We start from the raw sequence: 23,700 nt of genomic DNA, 5'->3' as shown, positions 1-23,700 counted from the left end.
TGTCGAGGTGTTAAAAATAGCGGTTTCGTGTTGGGATAAAACTCCAGTAATATTCATTATTACACCAAAGATTCCAAACAGTGCAAGTATGTGTAAAGATAAATTGTCAAATGTGGAAATATTATTCATCTTATAAGTATTTGTTTGTGTCGAACCTATTTTCCAGTGTTTTTTGGCCGTGGTCTGCAGGTTTTAATGCCTGACGTTTCGTCTATTACTGCGGTAGACATCATCGAAGGCGATGAGGTAACGATCGAAGCGCTGCAATGCTGAAATTTCTTTCAGTTTTTATATTATCATAGAAGGGCATGGCTTCGTTTCTCTCAAGTGGATCACCTGACCTTGTTCGTCTACAATTAAGGAAAGGTAGCCAGATTTTATTATTGTTCATTGGATCTGCCTTCTAATTGAAATTATCCCCGTGTTTCTTCTGAACTCCTATTGTCTCTATATATTCTTGGATAGTCATTTTGAGTTTTATCGGGTATAACTGTATCTTCAAATGAGATAAAGTGAGTGCCTTCTTTGTTGAGAGCATGTTTCGCTACAGTTCATTTGTCAGTTTGACCTATGCACACCATTTCATGTAATCGATGTTAAGGTTGTTCAAAGATCGTCACTGTTATGGTTGTCAGAATTGGCCAGATACTCCTGGTAAAAGTTCATGAAAAAACCAGGACAGTACTATCGATACGAGTTTTCAGTGCTAGTTTTTTCATGATTTTATGAGCGGTCTTCTACACGCCGTTCTTGAAATATTTCTGAAGGACTCACAGATCAGTCCACTATGTCGACAGGGCTGATTATGGTAAGGTCTAATAGCTGTGACTTCACAAGCTTACAACATAGCTAGCCTGATTACTTGTTTGTATATCAGGAGCTTGTTGTCAACACTAAGTTTGGAATTTTGTGCAATGAAAGGGTAGTTGCGTTTTATCGCCGCTCCTGCTCTCTGAATTGCTAAACTTATATGCTCTCGGAATCCGGTAAACTGCGGGTGTTAAAGACCTTCTGGGGTTCTTAGTGAGCGTAGTCTTTCTCTGATAGTTTTCGTTGTGCTAAATATTAGTTTCACGCTGTGTTTTTCTGAAATTATCCCAAACCTGTCTGTAAAATCCGTTCTAAAATCTCATAATCTCATCTCTTATTGAAACTGTTCACACAGATGCACCTGAAAATTCTACAGATATACAGAACGACCGACAGTTCTAATGCAGGCTGTGTTCCATTTCGAAGTGAAGTTAACATTTGTTGAGCTGTTGATGTAGAAGTTTCACTCGTAACTGTACGCATTTCAGAAAAAAATATCAAGTTATTTGTCACCAGAGTGACTGATCCAAAGGCATATGACAGATGATTTTTCAGGAACTTTGGGCTATTAGTAATCATATTTCAGGTAATTTAATTGTGAAATGTTGGATAGACTGCACACGCCGACTTTGAAAAAAAATTTATGTACATACTTTGATACGTAGGTTACGGATCCCAAAGAAAAAATCTGTGCTCTCCCTTATTTTCAGAGTTATAGCCCTCTAAAGTTCCGAGCCTTTTTAGCCTTCTTTTACCTTCACACCTTACATCATTTTCTTTGATACTTTTCAGTTCAATAATCAACATTTTTCACATTAAAAACTTGATTTAACAATGAATTCGTCTTCTTATGACATCTCTACTTTTCAAAGTTAAGTTATACTAAGATTATATAATAGTGACTTTTCGGAAAAATGCTTTTTGCTAATAAAAAAGTTTTTGTAGACAAAATGTTGACTACTAAACCGAATAGTGTTAAAGAAAGTGAAATGAAATGTAGTGAATGAATTCTTGTGATTCTATAGTAGAGATTAAATGAATAGAAGTTTAGCCGGATGTTCGGCCAACCTTGCATCCGGATATTCGGCCGCCGATTCGGATCTTTTTGTTGGTAAGCTAACAATGATTTCATTCATTGACTTATATTGATTGCAGTGCATCAATCTTTCAGTACCTTGCATCAGTATTTGCAGCGAAATACTTTTTTTCTGAAGCTAACCTTATTTTCGATGACAAGCGAAACTGCTTGCTGCAGATCATATAGTGAAAAAACTCCGCAAACTAATTCGGAAATTTCACCAACTAAGAAGTATCTTAAGTAGAGATGTCATACTGACGGTGTACGGTGGAGTCGATGATTAGATATTGCATCTTAGTATGGGGTGGCTTATTCAAAACATCACTACATAATCTTGACGTAATACAAAACATACTGATCAAAATCGCCTTAAAGAAGGATAGGAGATATTCAACAGATTTATTTACTCTAAGAACAAAGTGGTTTGTTCAAAGGTTGGAAGTTGATGAAATTTCTCCGTGCTCTACGGTGAAGTTTTTAGGTGTACACTTAGATGAATTTCTCAGCTGGAAAACTCATTGTGGAACAGTTATATCAAAATTGAACTCCATGAATTATCTTCTGAGAAACCTTCGTAATATTTCAGACCAGAAACAGCTGATTATGCTGTGTCATGCTCAAGTTGAATCGCGTCTTCGGTGTGGTATTACTTTCTGGGGAGCTTCCTCTTTATGCAAAGATGTTTTTGTCGCTCAGAAAAAGATTATAAGATGTATAGCAGGAGTCTCAAGAAATACAAGGTGTAGAAGCATTTTTTAAATTTTGAAATACTAACATTGCCATGCCTGTATATATAATTATGTGTTTTTATATATGATAGCCGTAACTGCTTCATGAGAAATAAAAATGTGCATTCTATTGATACCAGGTGCAAGACAGACTTTCTTATGCCATATTGTAAAAATGCACTGACTTACAATTCTCCCAATGTAATAGGGCTCAGATTATTTAATCTGCTACCACTCGAACTGAAAAACTCTTTGAACTATCCACAGCTTCAAAATTACACTTAAGTCTTTCCTACTAGAGAAAACCTATTACTCCCTTCAGGAAATGATTGAATAATAAAATGAAAAATCCAATGAATGTATTACTCTTTAGTAAATTGTCTTATTTTTAGTTTCACTTTTAAGTTTTTTTCAGACTAATCCTACACAATGTACCTTTTTGATTGTCTTACAGGATAATAAAAATTATTATTATTATCACTATTATTATAAAGTCAGAAAAGTATACGCTTATCAGTGTTTATTATGGATTTGTAGTAACACCACTAACATTACACATAAATATAATATGCGAATGACCTCCAACCAAGCAATTACAATACCACGCTGTAAATTGAGTCACAACCAGAAATTTGTAACTTATTTTGGCCCGAAATTATACAATAAGCTGCCACTTCACTTAAAGAATATTAATAATTACTGTAAATTAAAGAAGGAACTGAAAGGTTTCATCAGAAATCATGATCAGTTGGTTGCAGGATATCTTTGAAAATGTTTGAGCTAAATCACCTGCTTTCTCTCTCTTCTTGTTACCTCGCTCTAGCCATCATTCTCCAACTGCAGTTTTAAACCTAGTAAGGTAGACAGTAATAAATAACCAAACGACCTATTTTAGCTTTTATATATTTATTTTATTATATAATATATAACTCAACCAATATCAGTCTGTAACAGCCACGACACAAGCCTAGCTTGGGAGCCTAGCTTAGGTGGCTACATATTGCCTAATACATGGTTCTGTGATAGGATTATTAATGACAATTTGAATTGTAAATCGCAGGAAAATCAAATAATGTAACTGAACGATTGAATGACATGAAATGAATAAATTACTTACTTATTGTGTGATAACATAGTATTTAGGCCGCCGGATAGTTGCCGGATATCCGCAAAAAAAGGCTGAAAAGTTTCAGACTTCGAGGGCTCTAACTTTGAAAATGAAGGAGAGAACAGATTTTTTCTTTCGGATTCATCTACAACTCAAAATACGTAAGTACACATTTTTTTTTGCAAAATCGGAGGTGTGACCTATCCGAATTTTCAAGTTTCATCTATAAACGGAACAGATAATGCTCATGAATATTTTTTACTTCCATTTGATTTGTGACTTCAGATTGATTCATGGGTCATTCAAGAATAAATAAGAATTATAATTACAAATCTGTATTCTAAGTCTTTTTCAAAAGCAATTTTTGGTGATTCTTACAGTAGCAGAACAGCCGTATGAGTTTTGTATTATAATTGTCTATCTTCGGCATGCTTTGGATATTGTTACGACGCAGGGTTTTAGTTTTTGATTTATTAATTTATGCAAACTACAATCATAGTTGAGAAAACTAAAATCATGTTCAAATCACTGTGAACGAAGGTTAATTTTATATCATTGAAATTGTGTGGTTGCAAAAAGTAAAAGATATTTCAATTGAGAAATGTAGATAACTTTGACTCTTCTAAAGAAACCACCACATTCAATCGATATAAAAGTACCATCTCTCGAACACTACATGTATTGCATAGTGTCGGATAATACTGTAAAATATATAAGAGTAGATTAATTTTCAAACGATAGTTAGAAAATGAACAAACTAACCCCAACTTAATGTGATAATAGATTAATGTGAATTGAAAAACCTGTTTGTAACATAAACAATTGGCGTTAGGTATCTCTTATGACTACTACAAGAACAGACATTTATTTTGAGAAATTTATGTTGAGAACTTGTAGGAAAAAAGGTATCACTAGAAGATAAAGAAATCCAAATGGTAGAAAATGCAGGTATCTCAAAAACAGGCAAACGTTTTAGATCACTGGATATTATTCATTAAGGCGGATTTCCACCAAACGGAGTCGTTTGCGTCTAGTTAGATTTTTGTATTATTATTATTATTACTGATAAAATATCATTTTTCAAAACTAATTATTCTATTTCCGATGAAGACAAATGCAAAAGGACAAACATCATAAAAATTGTTCCAGATGTTCTTGAGTTATTTTTATTGGTATTATTATTATTATTGATGAAGTATCATTTTTCAATACGTACATATTATTCTATTTCCGACGAAAACAAATGAAAAAAGACAAAAACATAAACATTGGTCCAGCTGTTCTTCAGTTATTTTATTATCATCAGTATTATTATTATTTTACGTTGTATGCGCTGGTCAGGTCCTTTCTTCCAAAGCCCTGATACATTCGGGAGGGCGCGCCAGCATTATCAACCAACGACCGAGAATCATGTGCCCTGAGCATTCGTCTCGCCACGACAAATATCGTCTTACTCTGGTGGTCGAGAAGAACTACATTAGGCTTATTAGCGTATATGAGCCTGAGGGTGGGCAACGAATAGTTCCAATAAATTCGTCACTTCTCGTTCCCCACAACGGATTCAATATTTCCTGGAGCGTAGGGCACCACCGGTGTCTCATCAATACCATAAGAGTGCCGTATATGATAATATAGCAATCTTAGGGCCGCGTTATGTCGATGGATATAGGCCGAGACCGCATATGCTGGACATGTTGATGGTAAGTGCATTTGGGTCTCGGACGTCTCGCGGCAGGCCCTACACCTTGTGTCAGGAACCTCTATACCCATCACGCGACTGCGGTAGACACCATCCTGGCAAGCCATTATGAACCCCTCAGGTTCCGACTTCACTCACTCGACCCGTGGAAAGCTTATTATTATTGATAAAATATCATTTTCCAATACTTATTATTCTATTCCCGACGAAGAAAAACTCAAAAACACAAAAATAATGAAAATTTGTCTAGCTGACCTTCAGTTCCTTTATTATTATCATTGATAAAATATCATTTTTCAATACTTGATGTATTACCGATGAAAACAAATGCAAAAAGACGGAAAACATAGAAATTGGACCAGCTTCAGTTCTTTCATTATTATTATTATTAGTGTTTTTGATCAAATATCATTTTTCAATGCTTATTACTATTTCCTACGAAGACAAATCCAAAAACACAAAAATCATAAACAGTTGTCCATTATTATTGTTATTGTTAAAGGATCGATCGCAGCTTGAGAAATGGTTCTTATGGAGATTGTTTGAAACGTGTTCTTTCTTACGAATCAGTAGAGACTTTTCCTGAAAATCTAGAGAAGAAAATTGGATTGGATAATTTAGGAAACACTTGCTACATGAATAGCATTTTACAAGTGTTTTTCATGACGAAGAATTTCAAGAACGAAGTTTTAATGATGAACGAGAACGGGAATGTTTCCTACTTATTCATCAAACTCAAACTCAAAAACTTCGTGAGCAAAACAATAACAAAATCAATACTCCTGACCGCTCTGGACTGAATGATTCCGTACAGTCCATCTCGTCTTGTGTTTGTAAATCTTTTGCTGAAAAAATCCTCACTTGTTCACTTTGTAGTAAATGTTCAAGAGGTAGCGAAAACTTATGTGAATTTCTGGAACTTCATCTAGCTTTTTCTAATATGACTAATAACCAGTCCGTGCAAAGCTTATTGTTAAAAATTCCATTTTCAGATGGAATACAGGCAATACAGTTGATTATCACCTGTTAAAAATTCCATTTTCAGATGATTTAACAGGTGATGATCAACTGTATTGCCAAACATGCGGCAAACTAACTGACTGTTATAAGGAAACAATTATAGCTGAGGCACCAGTCAATCTAATAATAACACTGATGATTTTCAAACAAGACTCAACCTCTGACGAAAGTAAGAAACTTTTTGGAAGATTCGAAATAGATGAACATTTCAACCTAGCAGACCACTATTATAATATTCATGCAGTCATTGTTCACTGTGGTTCTGGCGTTGAATTTGGTCATTATTACGCCTTGGTCAAAGACGAAACGGACTGGTTTAAGTTTGACGATAGTCGTGTCACGAAGTGTTCTGGCGATGCATTGAATTTATTGGAGCCTCTGGAGACACCCTACATTTTGTTTTATAAGAGAGAGGACATTGGTAGATCAAGATCTTCAGATGATGTGGTGCCGCAGGTTTTTCCGGGTTTTCCTGCAGCTGAAAAAGCAAATGCGCTACTGGAATCAATGAAGTCGCCCCGGAGCGCCAATTAATTTTTATTGTTGTTTATATTTTTATCGTTGTTTTAATAAATTAGGATATAGGTAAAAAAATGCAATGCTCATCAATTTATTCCATTTGTCCATTTGGTGGAAATCTGACTAGATTGAAAGTTCTAAAATCACTTGAAAATTATCGTTTCCAAAAAAAACCAGTGAGTAGGTAGTTTTTAATTATGTCTCTTTGTAAATCGCTACACATTCTCTAGTGTTGTGAATATCAAAGAATTCATTACTTCACAACTTTCCTTATTTATGTTGAAGTAGTTTTAGATCAAACTATTCAAATTTGTATACTATTTTTAGCCGTCAATGTGACAGCAAAAAGTCAATTTTTATAATATCGCAAGAGAATTGTTGCCATATTTGTTGTAAAGATTTATGTAAGGAAGCTGAGCAGAAGGAAGAGGAACAAACGTTTTTACGAAATTGCTAATTCTTCATATAATGTCAAATGCATTTCCGGGCATTAAAAATGTTTCTAAAAACATGTGCAAAGAGCAAGAAATATTCTAAAATTGTTCGTCTTTGTCGATATTCTGTGGTACATATTATCATCTGAGAAATAAGAACAAACTTTTTCATTTCTTTATGAATTACGATTTTGATCGTTCATGATTTTTTTGAATAGGACCTGAAAATGTAACCACTAAACGCAACAAAAAAATATATTTTCAGAACACTTAGCCGTTCGTATTTATATTTGTTGATCAAATGAATTAGGATTAGAATCATAGACATTCTCTTTCTGCTGCAGTACCCGTCAAAAGTTTACGTGAAATTGTGCATATCAATGTTAGATTTAAGATATTTATGCCAGACGGCCTATGGGAATCCCTGTAAGCGGAACAGTGTGTAATATGAATCTTTGGGAAATGAAGGTTTTTGGCTTTCTACTTCACCATCTTAATACAAAAAAAGTAGGAATCTTTCAAATAATTTATTATTTCATTGAATAAAAGAAACATGATATTGCTTCTAAAGCAACTGAAGTTATTTTACCAGGCATGGATGCATATATTCTGTTTTTGATGATCCTATATTCTGAATACGTTTCAGTGAAGTGTTCTGCAGGGAGAGGAGCCTATATGCTTTTTTATGAACGGGAGAGTACCAATGGTAGTTGATTTTTCATTATGTTAATTTTTCTGTAATGTTATTTGACTTCATTGTGATATTGACATAATTGTGTTACTATTATTGTTACTGTATTAAAATTGTTCAATAAAATTATTTTTCATTTGAAAAACACCCAGCAGGCAAAAAACGAAGTTGAAATTTGATACTCTTCCATAAATAACAATTTGTCATAGGTAGAATATTTTCACTTTTGGAGAAGCGATTATTTTGTTCTTCCATATTAATGACACTTCTGACACCAAAAATCATGAAGTGCAATATTGACGTTTTAATAAAGCATTTTAGTTTGCCGAGAATGTGAAAGTAAAATAAATATCGATGTGAGAATATTTCACACTGTTCTGACTAATAGATCACATTCATGTCTCTGTTATTTCTTGAAAAAAATCATTCTATTCTATTACCAGTGAATGTTGTTCGTCTCTTTCTAGACGGTTATTTGTACCTTTGTAAATTTAGGAACTTTATATTCCAAATCTTTATAAATGCCTTTCCTCAGCTTGGCTATTTTCTGTAAATAGTATAATTGAACATTATACTCAATGTTGACAATAAAATGATATTACAGATCGTTCATTCATTTACTGTCATTTCGGCTGTTTTAATACATTTTTCAGACAGAACTCCTTTTTTCTGTAATTTTAAGGAAGCAAGTACAATGTATAGAGGGTTATCGTGAAACTGAAAATTATTGAAAAATATAACTACCCGAGGTACATTGATGAAAAAATGTATCAGTTTCGTGAAAACAAATTTAATTACTTTTTCTGTAAGTTTTTGGAGACGCAATAGATGAAACGGATTTTTTATTGAGTAAGGTTGAAAATAATGATCCATTACTTTGATGTAAGAATTGTAGCCACAAAAAATTGCTTGGAATAATAACATTAAAACCTATCTTTTCAAAAATGGGAAACAATGTTCCCATGTATCAAATAAAAAATTCAAAAATTTTCTCGATGGTAGGAAAGTATATTTTTTACAGAAACTGTATTAAAAGCAACAACCCACTTTCAATAATATTTTCAAATGAAATATTTCAATTACCTAATCGCTAGAGCCTAGGAAAATAATCACTTACTACCTGAAGAAAAAGAAAATCCAAAATGTATTTTAGAATATCATCTTAACATTTCTTTCAATAATTATGTTCCTATCTAGTCAAGTCACACAATCTACAATTTTGTTTACTGTATAGAGCGGAAATTATTTATCATTTTCACAATTGGGAACATTTCAAGAAACCATTTTTAATTTTTAATAATACAGATTATCAAAATACACACGGATACAGAAACAGAAACATTTGAATCAGAGATGGTCTGATGATGTTTAGCCAATAAGGGGGTTGGAGTCATGATATCCATCAATCATGAGGGGAAAGCAACGCATATGTTACTTGATTTATGAATCGTAGCCAATATAAAATCGTTCGTTACAATTTATCGATTGATACGAGGTTTTTAATTCACAGTATTGATTGAGAACATACAATTGTGGTCCTGAAACATGAGTTGGTTAAGAATAAAAACTAAGTTGAATATCTAGAGGAAATATTTTTCTCACTAACTAGCATCAGGATAATGATGGTAATACTTGGAGTGGTAATACAAGATGTTCATTTTCAATTGTGGAAGTTCGCAATTCCCTGTTGGAAGATCTTATATATGGCTAATTTATCGGTAACTGTTCCTTTGCCGCTCTCAACAGCATCTCGATTTGAAATGGTACATTTCTTTGGCATACAATTATTATTACTTAAATGTGAGTCGTGTTTGAACATTGTCTAATCAATTTGAGTTTTTTGGCTCTCAATTCTACTGCTGGAAGACAATTTGAGTTTACTCTGTGCCTAGAAAAATTCGTCCAGATAACTTCTACTTGATTTACGACCAGTCTCATTAAAAATTGTGATGAAATTCAAATATATGAAATACCTCTCAATGTAGAAAACCAAACAGAGGAAGGTTTGAGTTTTTACACAAAGCTGACGGAAATTATTTCTGGGAGCGGTATAGAAAGTGTTTGCGGTATGTACAACTTTATTAACAGTACATATGAATATTACTGGAGTTTTTTCCCAACACCAAATCGTTATTTTTAACACCTCTACACGTGTTTCGATCACAAAGTGACCATCTTCAAAAACAAATAGTTTTAATCTTCCTCTTTGAAGATGGTCACTTGGTGATCGAAACATGTGTCGAGGTGTTAAAAATAACGATTTGGTGTTGGGAAAAAACTCCAGTAATATTCATTACTACACCAAAGGTTCCAAACAGTGCATCATAAGTAAACAGTACATAGTTCATGGTCAGAGTTTTCAATTTGGAGCAAATACTATGGTTTGAAAATGGTGAAATGAAAAAAAAACAGTAGCAATCACTATAGTGAAGCGTTTTTCTATGTAGTTGCTAGAATCCTCCAAGGCGATGTAACAATACGAATATCTGTTAGAATGTGAAGGTTTAAACTTTTATCGGATACTTCGTGTTCTCTCGGTGAATCTTCCTAAACCTCAAAGGTAGCGTCATCGTTTTTGGAGCCGTTGTAAAAGCTCTGGGATGGAACTCCATTTCATTTGTGTCGTGATCGATTAGTTCCACTTCGAAGTTGTATATTATGTTAGCAATCGCTGATTTGATGCTCACCGTGGCGAACTTCACTCCTGAAACAGGCATTACGACCAGGTTAAGGGTCTTCAAAACATAAAAACAAACTATTAGCCCAAACCAACATTTCTTTCTCGTTTTAACTTCATGAAGTATCTGTATCTGTAGAGTAGGGAGGGCGAGTGTAGGCCTACAGTACTTAGGCCACATGTAACCCATTGTACATCCTCCAGAGGAGTTGCCCTCCTAGGTCATCTTCTAGCTTTTGTGAAGAATAGGGATATTGCAAATTCATAAATGTTAGGTAAGTGGAACGTGAAATAATTTGAAATTTTCGACATTTTTGAAAATATCTTGATATATCTCGCGTTTGGTACAATCGATACTGTAGAATATTAACCCAGCAAGTGGATATTCGAACCCAAACACCCAGTCAATTGTCATAAGAGACATTTGACATATATAGTTAGTATAGTATGCTAGCTAGAAAGTAGTTGATTGATGTCGAGAGTAAAATGTGAAGAATATCTGTGGAATTATAGAATAAAGGATCATTAGGAAGCAGTCTGGTCTTTGAATACATAACAGATACTGTAGTCAACATACCTAAACACATTCTTGGTCCGCCTCCGAATGGTAACCACGAAAATGGTTTGACTCGCTCTGGGTTATCGGGAGAAAATCTTTCCGGAATGTACTTTTCCGGTTCCGGATAATTTTGGGGATCTGTCTGTACAGCGTAAACTGGGATGAACACTGGAATGCCCTTTGGTATTACGTCATTTGTCCCTGGGATTTTATAATCTTCGAAACAAGCTCTGCTGACATGCGGCGCTGGGGGATATTTTCTTAATGTTTCTGTAAAAATCAATATCAGAAGTAAGTAATAAATAAATATATGTATACATCCGATAAGGGCATTTGTAACAATAGGTGTGACTCAGACTGGTTGCAACGGTATAGAAGAAAACAACAGAAAACTGAACCGGTTTTCCTAGTATATTTCGTGAAATAATCTACAAAAATCAGTCAGTATTATCGTCAGTGTATTCCAAGTTGAAGTACATGCCAAACTTGGAATATATCTGCCAGAGATGTATTCATTTATTTATTTATATCCAAACAGACCTAATCGGCCTCAATACAATCTTACTTTAAGCTTGAGCATCATACTATTGTAAATCATACCCTAAAGAAAATAACGCTGACCGCTAATGGTAGCCATAAACCGATTGTGACGTAGCTAAGAGCGCGCGAATGTACGATGTTCGCTGCCGCTCTAGATGTAGCAAGAATAATGCTAAAGTCTTCGTTGGAACTCTGAGGAATGTTCCAGGCGCTTCGATTGCCAAATATAAGCGTTATCCACTCGCCCATCGAGTCAGTCAAGTGAAAGAGTTACAGTGCGGTACAGGAAGCGATATATTAAGGCGATAGACATTCGAATAATAGTTGAAGTGTTAGTTGAAGTGTTTGTTGTATTTAAAGTGAAATAAAGTTAAGTTTGATTATTTTTCAGTGTAGTGGTAAACCCATGGGAAAAACGTAACAATGCTCTCTTATCCAAGACATAAAGCAAGGAAATGCTTCTGAATTCATGAAAAATGAGTCTCAAGAAGGGCCCTAGTAGTTGTTCCTAATCGAAGTATATTTAACATAACTGGTGTTCGAGTTGTGCGAAGAGTTACATCGAATTGATTCAAAGCTAACAGTTCAGGAGAATTTATTATATTGTTGATATTTGGTAAAGAAAAACCAACATGCAAAGGGTAGCCAAAGATAAAGTTTTAAATCCACTTCCCTAATTCTTGTTCGTACTGTATTATAATCTGTTCTAGAGTGATATTTTTTGAAATACAAGTATCTCAGTAGTTTGTTTTGTATTTTTTCAACTTATGAAATATTGTCTGAATTTCTCCTGACCATATTCCCAAGAACTAATCTCTTCTAAAAATACACCTCTTTCAATTTAAACAAAATTTCTATGATAACGTACTGTCATCGATGACATGAGTAGATTTAACTTATTCGTGATATAAAGTCGTAACGTTTATGAAAAAATTGAGTGCTTCATTTTATAATGTCTCAGATTATAGTCCGGTCAATTTAGACATTCGAAGCTACCTAAATTCTCACCAAGCTGAAAATCAGAAAGATTGTTTAAAACATGATAAAAAATAAAATTTTAAAGTTCCCCATCTTTCCCCTGTATGGAAATTTTTTTATTGAAGGTCAAAGGTCAAAAAATGAGTATTTTGCGATTTTCAGCAAAAAGGTAAGTTTTATAATATAAATACTTCAGACAAAATTTGTAGATCATAAAATTATCTACAAAAAATGTATCAATACTTTTTTTTAAGAGCCAACGTTTTTGAGATATAACGATTCAAAAAGTTGTAAAAGTTGTAATCGTCATAATATGCACACGTTTCCACGCCACCTACGAGGTAGTATACCTCAGAAGGCCTATTCCACGGGTCAGTTGTGATCCTGTCTAATTTGAAACTATTGCAAAATAATGTATATTAGCAGAGATTGAAAAGATAAAAAGCAATTTAAGTTAAAAAAAAGTAGTGGAATTTAATCGTTCGAGTCGTAACTGTCAAATTCTTCTTCTTGTTCTTCTTCTTGATCTTCTTGCTCTTGTTCGTCTTGTTCTGCTTCTTGTTCTATTTCATCTTCATCCTGAGTACGTGTAAACTGCGTTAATAGCGATGTATCGCACACCCCTACACCCCTTTTTGCACTTGCGAAAAATTGTGTTCAGTAGTTTTTCCGGCGTAGGTGGAAGTAAAGTTTGGACTGGTTCTAATTTATTATTATGATATATGAAATCATATTTTGAACAATCTTACTTATTTTCAGCTTGGTGGAAATTTAGGTAGCTTTACTCTTATTTTTTGGTCTAATTTGACCGGACTATAGTGCTAATGAAAGAATACGACAAATGTCTTATTCCGAAACTTCGAAGTTCGCCATTGAGGATAAAAGTGTACCATGTTATTGAACTTTTATACTGTAACTCTTTCATATATTACATTGTGTAGCGTTCCTATGAATGATCTGACACAGTTCTATAACAACTATTTGGAATGTCTGACCAGCCAGTCGAACTGAGGAAACCACTGTTGTAGCAACAGTCGCCCGCGACAAAAAATCTTCGAAATGATTCTCGTTTTGACAACTCAAGTTTTTATTTTGTCGAAATTGGTACAGCTGCTGTTTTGTCGTGGTTTTGTCCGTTTGGTGGAAATCTGCCATTTCATTATTAGCCTTATATATGACATCCCTATTAGAAATAAAAGTTTATATTGTAGAAATTCATGATTAATATCATGACTTTGCATTTTGGTATATTCGCCAATGGTTTAATGGTTCAACCAATAGCTTTGAGAACTAACCTAAAACATTATGGTTTTTGTATACTTGTCTAGAACAAACTCACCTCTCATAACCATTTCTGTATAGACCATTCCAGAATTCACCGTCTTGTAGGGTATGAACTCGTGGGCATCCAATATAGGCGTTATCTCGTCCCTCACTTTCTTTTGGATAAAAGGGTTCTTTGCGAGTTCATATAACGAAAAAGAAATAGTTGCACTAGTTGTTTCGAAACCAGCTATGAAAAAAGTTATAGCTTGGGCAGCCATCTTCTCATCATCTGGAAAAAATGAAATATGACAGTCATTCACTTTATGTTTGTTATAGTATAACAATTTTCAATTGAAGGTAACTCATATACAAATTGAACTGAGAGCTAACGGCAACAGTGTTAAATATTCGAACTAAATTTTTACCGGGACCATTTCACAGGTCTATTATATTTGCGTCCTTAAAATGCCATAACTAGTCATTCAGTTTCTTCATTATCAAGCGTCCTTATCTGCATAGGCGTAGTGTGTTCTGTTTCTTGTGAAGGTGACTTTGTTTTTTTAAATATATTTTATTATACTTATTAAATAGACTGTTATAATTATTAACTTTAAAATATAAGATAGTGTTGGCCGATACTTGTTTTTCAAAATACATTATCATAGATTTTCATCACATTCACACTTTATTGTGAGATAATTAGTTGACCTAGTCATTAACCTCAGGTATAAATGTTCGTTAAACTCAGGTATAAATAACTGTCATTAAGTAGTTCCTAGAATATAATTAGTTTCTAGCCAAATATTTTAGCAAATAGCTAAATAATATGATTGAATTTTATTATTTTTATAGTGTTAAGATGGATGCCGTAGCAGGTCCAAGTAATGTACAAAGAAAGCGGAAGTTTATGTCGTTAGAAGAAAAACAGATTGTCTGTAGACAGGAGTTCTTGCCACATAGTCGTACGGTCAATAATAAGTACTATCTTGAAGTTATGCGCCGCTTTCAAGAAGCAATACGTCTGGTACCTATTGTGAAAAACCACAATTCATGGCTTTTGCATCACTTTAATGTACCTGCTCACATGTCATTGCTTGTTCGTATGGTGGCCTCAGCCACCGTATTCATCAGATTTTGCCCCTGCGAATTTTTCCTGTTCCCAAGAGTGAAGATACCTATGAAGGTTCGCCGTTTTGCGACAATTGAGGAGATAAAAACTGAATTGTTGAGATAGTTCAAGGACATACCAAAAAGTGAATATCAGAACTGCTTCGAGGATTGGAAAAATAACTAGCACAAGTGTATTATATCTGAGAGGGACTACTTCGAAGAGAAGAAAATAGAAATTGATGGATGAATAAATATTTTCTGAGGGAAATAAAAATTCATCAAATTTTTTAAACACAGAGTATTTTTGTAACTTCAATTTTCTACTGACAAGTTGTACAAGAAAGAACTATTGAGAACACGTCTAAGAGAGGAGGCGAACATAATACACTTTCAAAGACCTACAAAAATGTAGCAAAATGAGAACCGTATTTAACTGAAAAAAATGAAAAAATCATAAATTTTGCAGAAGAGACTTGTAATAAATGAACAAAAAGGGGTTCAAGATCTCTCAATGAAGAAATAATTATCTGAAATGCAACTTAAAAATATTCAAACAACCTATGGAAAAGAAGTAGATATATTAATAAGAAAAAAAATCGTCGAAAATAGAAAATGTAAAATTCTATAAATTTAATTCAAAACACGTTTCACTAGTTTCATCGCTTGAAAATGAAGATAAAAACATGAAGAATACTCAAACTAACGAATATCTTCGGACAATTACGAGTGATTTTTTAGGAGGCATAGAGTTTGATTTTCAAAACAACACAATAAATTTGAAAAAATTGATGAAATCTTTATTGGAATCGGTAGAACGATCAATATAACTTAATGTTTGAAGATGATTTAATGCAAATGTAGCCCGCGGCTCCGATTTAGATGGTCCATGCGCAAGGTCCAATTTTGGCACACTCTCTCTAACATTGGAATCCAAAGACGTTAAATCACATGATCTAGGCGGCCAATTGACGGGCCCCAAACGTGAGATAAACTGTTCACCGAAGGCGGCTCTTAATTCGGCGATTGTTTCGCGTGCCGTGTGGCATGTGGCACTGTCTTGTTGAAACCACATGTCAGGCATGTCCAATTCTTTCATTTTGGGCAACAAAAAGTCGTCAACCATCACACGGTAGCGCTCGCCATTCACAGTAACGTTCCGGCCATTGTCGTCTTTGAAGAAGTACGGCCCGATGATGGCACCGACCCACAATCCACACCAAACATTGACTTTTTCGGGATGCATCGGTAGCTCTTGCAATGCTTGTGGCTGGTCTTCATTCCAGAACCGGCAATTTTGCTTGTTAACGTATCCATTAAACCAGAAATGAGCCTCGTCGCTGAACACCATTTTTCGATAAAAATGTGGATCTTCCTCCAACTTTACCAGCGCCCATTCACCAAATGTTGTTAGACGTTATGGGAGGTCGTGTGGCTTCAATTCTTGCACCAGCTGTATCTTATAAGGTTTTACACCCAAATCCTTTTGTAAAATTTTCCACGTAGAGGAGCAACAGAGGCCCAATTGCCGCGAACGGCGGCGAATCGACATTTCACGGTCATCACGAACACTGGCGGATACAGCCGCAATATTTTCTTCGGTCCTCACTATACGTATGCGTGTTGGTGGTTCAATGTCCAATAATGTAAACTGGGTTCGAAATTTAGTCACAAGCTTCCGAATAGCTTCCTCAGTAGGACGAAACTGCTCATAACTTGGAAGAAGTGCACGATGCACTTTCTTCACCGAGCATGAATTTTGATAATAAAATTCAATACTTTGCAAGCGTTGTTCATTCGTAAGTCGATTAATGGTTAAATTATAGACCAAACTGAACAAGTTTGACAATGACACAAGACACGATTCACGCGTGATCTGTCAAAAACAGTGTTGCCAAAAAGATACCAGCAAAAAACTCACTCATTACTTCGAACTAGACAGTTGCGAAAGCATCTCAGCAATTTGTTCTGTTTTACAAATCTGAAAGGCATCTGCCTAACTAGAGACAAACATCACAAATACATTTGGTAGATAGTTAATAGTCGTATAAACAATTTCAATAAGAGTTTTCAACTGCCTTAACCAGTGAATTCCAAAAATTTTCAGTGATATTGTCATCGACTTCTTCCAATATGAATTTTAATGAAACCACTCACCCATATCTACCTCATTGATCTTATTATTCTTCTTCAAGTTGATAAGTATGTCGACGAAATCATATCTGGTGATATTATTATCCTTTCTGTATTTCACGGTCTTCAGAAACTCTTCTCTGAGGAAAGTCTCCGACCATCCGTCGACGAATTTGAGTCTGAAAATATGTACGAGAGTGTGAAACATCATGTAACAGCTTGTGGATATGGACCTGGAAGGATCGTTGAAATCGAAAATTCTTTCAGCGGCTTTTTTAAATCCAGAATGTTCATCATCAAAGCAGTCTCCCTTCATGCCAAAAGCGGTGGATGTTATAACCTCAGCCCCATATAGGGCTGCTTCATGCCTAGCGTTCACCACGTCGTCTGTTTCCAAAATTTTCGCTATATGCCGAACCATATCTAGACTAGTATGCACGACTATGTCGTACATTTTTTTGATCTTGCTGCTGCTATATCCTGGAGTGAGTAACTTCCTGTAAGCCTTCCACTCAGCGTCTCTCATCATGGGAAGAAGACTGGATCCTAGATCGCTTTTCCTCTGAGCCATAGTTCTGTCTGAGAAATTACTGAAATCGGTCACCAAGACGTGCTTTATCACTTCCAGGTCTTTCAGCAGTAGTGCTGGCTTGTCCACAAGGAAGATCCCCAAGTAGGGACCTTCCATTTTATCGTAGATATCTTTGAGGCTCATTCCGATATTCTTTTTGAAGGTTAGGACATCTTTCAGGTTACCAAAGAATGGTAAAGGTTTCTCAAAAGGAATGCCTCTATTTTTCCAATAGTCGAAGTTCCTCGTCCAATAAAGATATAGGAGGATGATGATTGCCGACAAGCAGATTGTGATGTAGATGGTAAAGGTAGGAATTGAAAACATCTGGAAGGAAACAAAAAGTTAATAATAAGAGATCTGGTCATCTGAACTATCGAGGAAAAATAAAAGTGGTTGCTACAGATGTGGTTGATCTTATTCTATTGCTTTGGAGTAGTGAAGTGGACTTGTGAGAGCCTCCACTGGAGTTCGCATCCCAAATCATTTCTTGCACATTTGTAATATCGCGGGTTCTTGAGGCCATATATTCTGGAGTGCATGGTCCGCGACCATGAAAGGAAGAGGAATTGAGATATTTCTTTTCAAAAAAGCTGTCCAAGCGGTCGAAGAGCTTGGTTTGATTTTTGACTCTGAACGAGGTACTTACTAATAGGTATAATACATAATATACCAAGTTATTCCAAAAGTAACATCGAAAAATGTTTCTATTTATTCGGACCTTTTTCAAGTCATTTGAAAAGTCTGTTTTATTATAGATATGTTTTGAAAATGTAGGTTTTGCAGATCAACTAATTTATAAATATTACTGGAGTTTTTTCCCAACACCAAATCGTTATTTTCAACACCTCGACACGTGTTTCGATCACCAAGTGATCATCTTCAAAGAGGAATATTGAAACTGAGTTTTAATCTTCCTCTTTGAAGATGATCACTTGGTGATCGAAACACGTGTCGATGATTAAAACTCAGTTTCAATCTTCCTCTTTGAAGATGATCACTTGGTGATCGAAACACGTGTCGAGGTGTTAAAAATAACGATTTGGTGTTGGGAAATAATTCCAGTAATATTCATTACTACACCAAAGGTTCCAAACAGTGCATCATAAGATCAAATAATTTGACAAAACATTTTCTTCTGACACTGGTTGAATCAAAACTCGAAAACAATTTTTTCCTGATATCTTCTAATTGAACACCCCATATTTTATTTTACATTTAAAAAGTGCTTTCTATGTTTTCTATTATGTTTTTTATCGTTGAAAAATAATTTGAATGAAATACTCAGGATCTAAATGTTTGAAAACAATACTTCCCTTATGTTTTTTTAAGGAAACATACTATTTTATGGATTTCACGTTTTTATTTTATAAGAAACCTGAGTCCAAAATCTTTCAGTACAAATGTAGACTTTTTTGAAAATTTTTCTCTATAAAGATTTTTTAGTATTTTTTAAGATTTTTTTTGTATTCAATAACAGTCTCTTGAAGAAACAAAAAAGGGTTGATCACATGAAGATCTTTTGAACTCTCCCTAATTTATTTTTATGTTGAAGAAGTTCAATGTTGAGAATAATATATTTTCTGTTAACATTTTTGAACCGCTGGGTATTTACCTCCACAATCCCATATTCTTGAAAAGGTTTTTGAAGGAGCAATCATATCTTGAATAAAAAGTCAGAAATGTACTCAGAATAACACTTTAATGTGAGATTTCCACTTGGAAGTGCACAATACTGTATTCAGACGCTATAACATCTTCGGGCGTGACAATACTGTATTGTGACACAATACTGTATTGTGCCACAATACCGTATTGTGACACAATACTGTAATGTGATACAATATTGTATTCAGACGCTATAACCTCTTCGGGCGTGACAATACTGTATTGTGACACAATACTGTATTGTGACACAATATTGTATTCAGACGCTATAACATCTTCGGGCATGACAATACTTTATTGTGACACAATATTGTATTCAGACGCACAATACTGTATTCTGACGCAATATTATCTTCACAATAGCATCTTCGGGCGTCGAAACACTGTATTCTGACGAAATTGCATGTTCGAGCGTGACAATACTGTATTGTGACACAATACTGCATTCTGACGCACTATCATCTTCACAAAACAGTATTGTGTTACAATAATGTGACGCAATAGCATCTTCATGCGTCACAATACTGTATTCTGACGGAATAGCATCTTTGGGCATGACAATACTATATTCTGACACAATACTGTAATAATAATGACAATAATAATAAATCTTTATTTCCCGTTGACAGTTACATGTATGGGAATTGTCAAGCCTAATTTTGAGGTTATAAAATATGAATTTAAGATTAGGTAGTCACATACATTAATTTTCAATTAAAAATTCGGAAAGCGAATAAAACCGTTTCTCCAATAAAAACGTTTCAAATCCTTTTTGAAATGTCTCACATTTTTATGCTTCCTGTTAAAAATTCGTGGCCCCATGTACTGGGGAGCAAAATATGCAGTATTCACTTTTGCAAATGGAATATACGTGGAGCGTTTATTTTTTGTATTATATTCATGAATATCTTTATTCAATTCGAACAACGATCTATTTTCAAAAATATAAGCAGCTATATCAAAAATGTATATACATGGAAGAGGTAAAATTCCGTACATTTTGAAAATATGTTTACATGAATTTCTAGATGAAATATGTACTAAAATACGTAATATGCGTTTTTGACAGATTAAAACATCCGATGCTGAGGTGGAATTACCCCAGAGACATATAAAATACCTAAGCCTTGAATTAATTTGGGTGTAGTAAATTGCCAGTACCTGTGCCTCATTGAGAACATTTCGAAGATTCAAAAGAAGAAAATTCAGGGAATTCAATTTGCCCATTAGTTTATTACAGTGGGTTTTCCAACTCAAAAATTCATCTAGATATACCCCAAGAAATCTGACAGATTCTTGAGTGTGATTGTGGTATTGAAGAATAAAGAACGAAAAAATTTGATATAATATTCATCACATCACTACAATTAGCATTTATTAAATTAGTGTCAGGTGAAGACAATACCAAAGATAAATCATCTGCATAGGCAGAGTGATGACAACTATTTAAAATGGAATTAATCTGATTAATGTACAAAATAAACAAAACGGGTCCCAAGACGGAACCTTGTGGGACATTGATATCAACATCCAGACATTCAGATTTTCTATTATATTTGGTATTATTAGAGTTTATTCGTATAGATACATATTGTTTCCTGTCCACCAGAAATGATTCAATCCATTTTAGTGGGAGACCCCTCAAACCATATAGTACTAACAATTCTAATAGTTTTCCGTGGTTTACACAGTCAAACGCTCGGCTTAAATCTCTGAAGATTGCTGCTGGACATTCATCAGCAACAATATGTTTGATTATTTGGTTGAAAAAAGATAATATAGCGGTTGATATTGATTATCACCTTCGCAATTGTGTCATAATATTGTATTCTGACGGAGTAGCATCTTCGGGCGTGACAATACAGTATTGTGACACAATACTGTATTGTGACACAATATTGTATTCTGACGCAATAACATCTTCGGGCGTCACAATACTATTTTGTGACATAACACTGTATTCTGATGTAATTGTATAGCGATTTTGTAAACACTCAAATGAAAATCTCACATTGAAGTGTTTTTCTGAATAGGTTATGGATTTTTATCAATTGTCGGTAAGTTCTATCATATCACTTGGAACAATCAAGAAAAATTGTTTTTCGACTTTTGATTTACCCGCTATTAGAAAAAAATGTGGCCAGATTATTATTTAATAAAAAACTATATTTTTTAAACATCTTGAAACCAATAAGGACTATTCAAATAGGTTTTGATTCAACTTTTTGATGTTACTTCTGGCATCACTTCTGAGCTCATATTGTTTAATGAATAGCCAGCTCATTCTATTCAAAAACGTAACTCTCATACGTCACGCTTTTGTTGCACCCTGTATATTGCAAACTATTAAAAAAGATCCAATGAATGCATTGATATCCAAAACTTTTATACAAAACATTTTTTAATAACGTTCCTCTTTCATCTCAAAGTACTAATGTAGGCTCTATGTGACACTTTGTATAGGTATTAGGTACTATGTAGTGAAGTACCTTTTATCTAATCTTCGGCAGGTCTCTTGAAAACAGCACTACACACAGTCTATATTCTTACAACACAAGACTAAGACTAATTAATATATTCACTGGATATTCTGAAGATTAACAATGCCCCTCCATCGCCTCTTGATTGATTTCAATAATTATTTCTCGGTCAAAGGATGCTACAAACATCAAGTTTTCGGAATTGTTTGTCAAAATTGTTGTGGATTCGCATTGATCTCTTGGGGGAGATTGTGGAAGAGAAAATTGCGTTGTTCTAAAAGAATACACTGTCAATTATAGTTTCTGGTTGATTATTCATCTTTATTCAACACTAATAGTCTCGTAAAGAAGCTGAATTGTTCTCTTTTTCTATGGCTGTTGTTTCAGGAAGCTTATGACAGGTTTACTTCTAAACTCCAATTTTACACTGAATTGGCCTCCCATAATCATAACATACCTGCAAAAAGACATTACAGAATTAAACCATGTATCACATCAGGACTTATAACATCAATTCGAAAGAGAGATAAACTAAAAAAGAATTTGACACGCACTACTTCAGAAGAGCACAAAAAAGAATTTAACCTATATAGAAATAAATTGAAAGCACTTATCAAAAAGACAAAAAATGACTTCTATAGAAAAAAACTTGATTCTTTGAATGAAGACTGCAAAAAAAACCTGGGAACTCATCAAAGATGTAACAAATAAAAAAATATTAAGCAATCCATCTCCAACATTCAAATAAAAAACAAAAACGGTGAGCCAGTAACAAGCTTAGATCAAAAATTAAATATTTTCAGTGATTACTTTGCCAGTATAGGTTCTGATATGGCTAAAAAAATGACAAAGTTGGATCTCTACCTAACAATTTCCTCAAAAACCAAATCATACAATCAACAATATTTTTAAAGCCAGTAACGCAAAACGAAGTAATTGAAATGATATCAAAACTCAAAAACAGCTGTTCACCAGGTCCCGATGGCATATCCTCTTTAAACATAAAAAATATACAAAAACATCTGATAGAGCCACTAGTACACATCATCAACTTAACTTATAGACAAGGAAAACTACCACATCAGTGGAAAGACTCATCGGTGACTCCTATTCATAAAGCCGGCAAACGCGATTGTGTAGAAAATTATAGCCCCATCTCTATTAAGTATAAATAATTTTGCGAACATTTTTGAATTTACACTTAAAAAAAGATTAATGAATTTCTTTTGTGAAAATCATGTAATGTCACAAAGTCAATTTGGTGTCATAGCAAACTCTAATACTGAAAGTGCTGTATTAGATTGAAAATATCGTAATGGCATTGGATAGCTCTCAAAATGTTTGACGATTTTTCTGGACCTTGCCAAAGTTTTCGATACCGTAGCACATGACAAGCTTCTGAATAAATTATACACATAGTATACGGGGACCAACTCTACTTTTACTAAAATACTACTTAACTAATAGAGTACAGAAAATAAAAATCGATGACCAATTCAGTAGTTTTACGGAAGTCAAAATAGGAGTTCCCCAAGAAACAGTATTAGGACCAATTCTTTTTCTTATTCATATAAACAGTCCAAGTACGATAAAAAACTTCAAAGGGCATCTCATATCATATGCAGATGACATGG

The 23,700-nt window shown here is 34.2% G+C and overlaps 1 protein-coding gene across 2 annotated transcripts; it reads right to left on the bottom strand.

Annotated features, from left to right (window-relative positions):
• Positions 1–7,416: 7,416 nt before the first annotated feature.
• LOC111504268 (cytochrome P450 6k1) lies at positions 7,417–22,276 on the bottom strand. 2 transcript variants are annotated; one of them, XM_074176104.1, is made up of 5 exons: positions 22,076–22,276; positions 17,372–18,245; positions 14,181–14,396; positions 11,342–11,593; positions 7,417–10,791 (listed from the first exon to the last, which is right to left on the bottom strand). In XM_074176104.1, the coding sequence occupies exons 2-5, from the start codon at positions 18,243–18,245 to the stop codon at positions 10,592–10,594; spliced, it is 1,542 nt and encodes a 513-aa protein (XP_074032205.1). In that variant the 5' UTR covers positions 22,076–22,276; the 3' UTR covers positions 7,417–10,591. The 2 variants fall into 2 exon arrangements, with proteins under 2 accessions (XP_074032205.1, XP_074032207.1); XM_074176106.1 differs by lacking the exons at positions 11,342–11,593; positions 22,076–22,276 and having other exon boundaries at positions 17,372–18,130.
• Between the last annotated feature and the right edge of the window lie 1,424 nt (positions 22,277–23,700).

This window comes from Leptinotarsa decemlineata, unplaced genomic scaffold, assembly GCF_025532065.1.
Source record: "Leptinotarsa decemlineata unplaced genomic scaffold, Ldec_3_MD MMD2_tig00001621_RagTag_RagTag, whole genome shotgun sequence".
NCBI lineage: Eukaryota > Metazoa > Arthropoda > Insecta > Coleoptera > Chrysomelidae > Leptinotarsa > Leptinotarsa decemlineata.
This window is presented reverse-complemented; position numbering and strand designations above follow the sequence as displayed.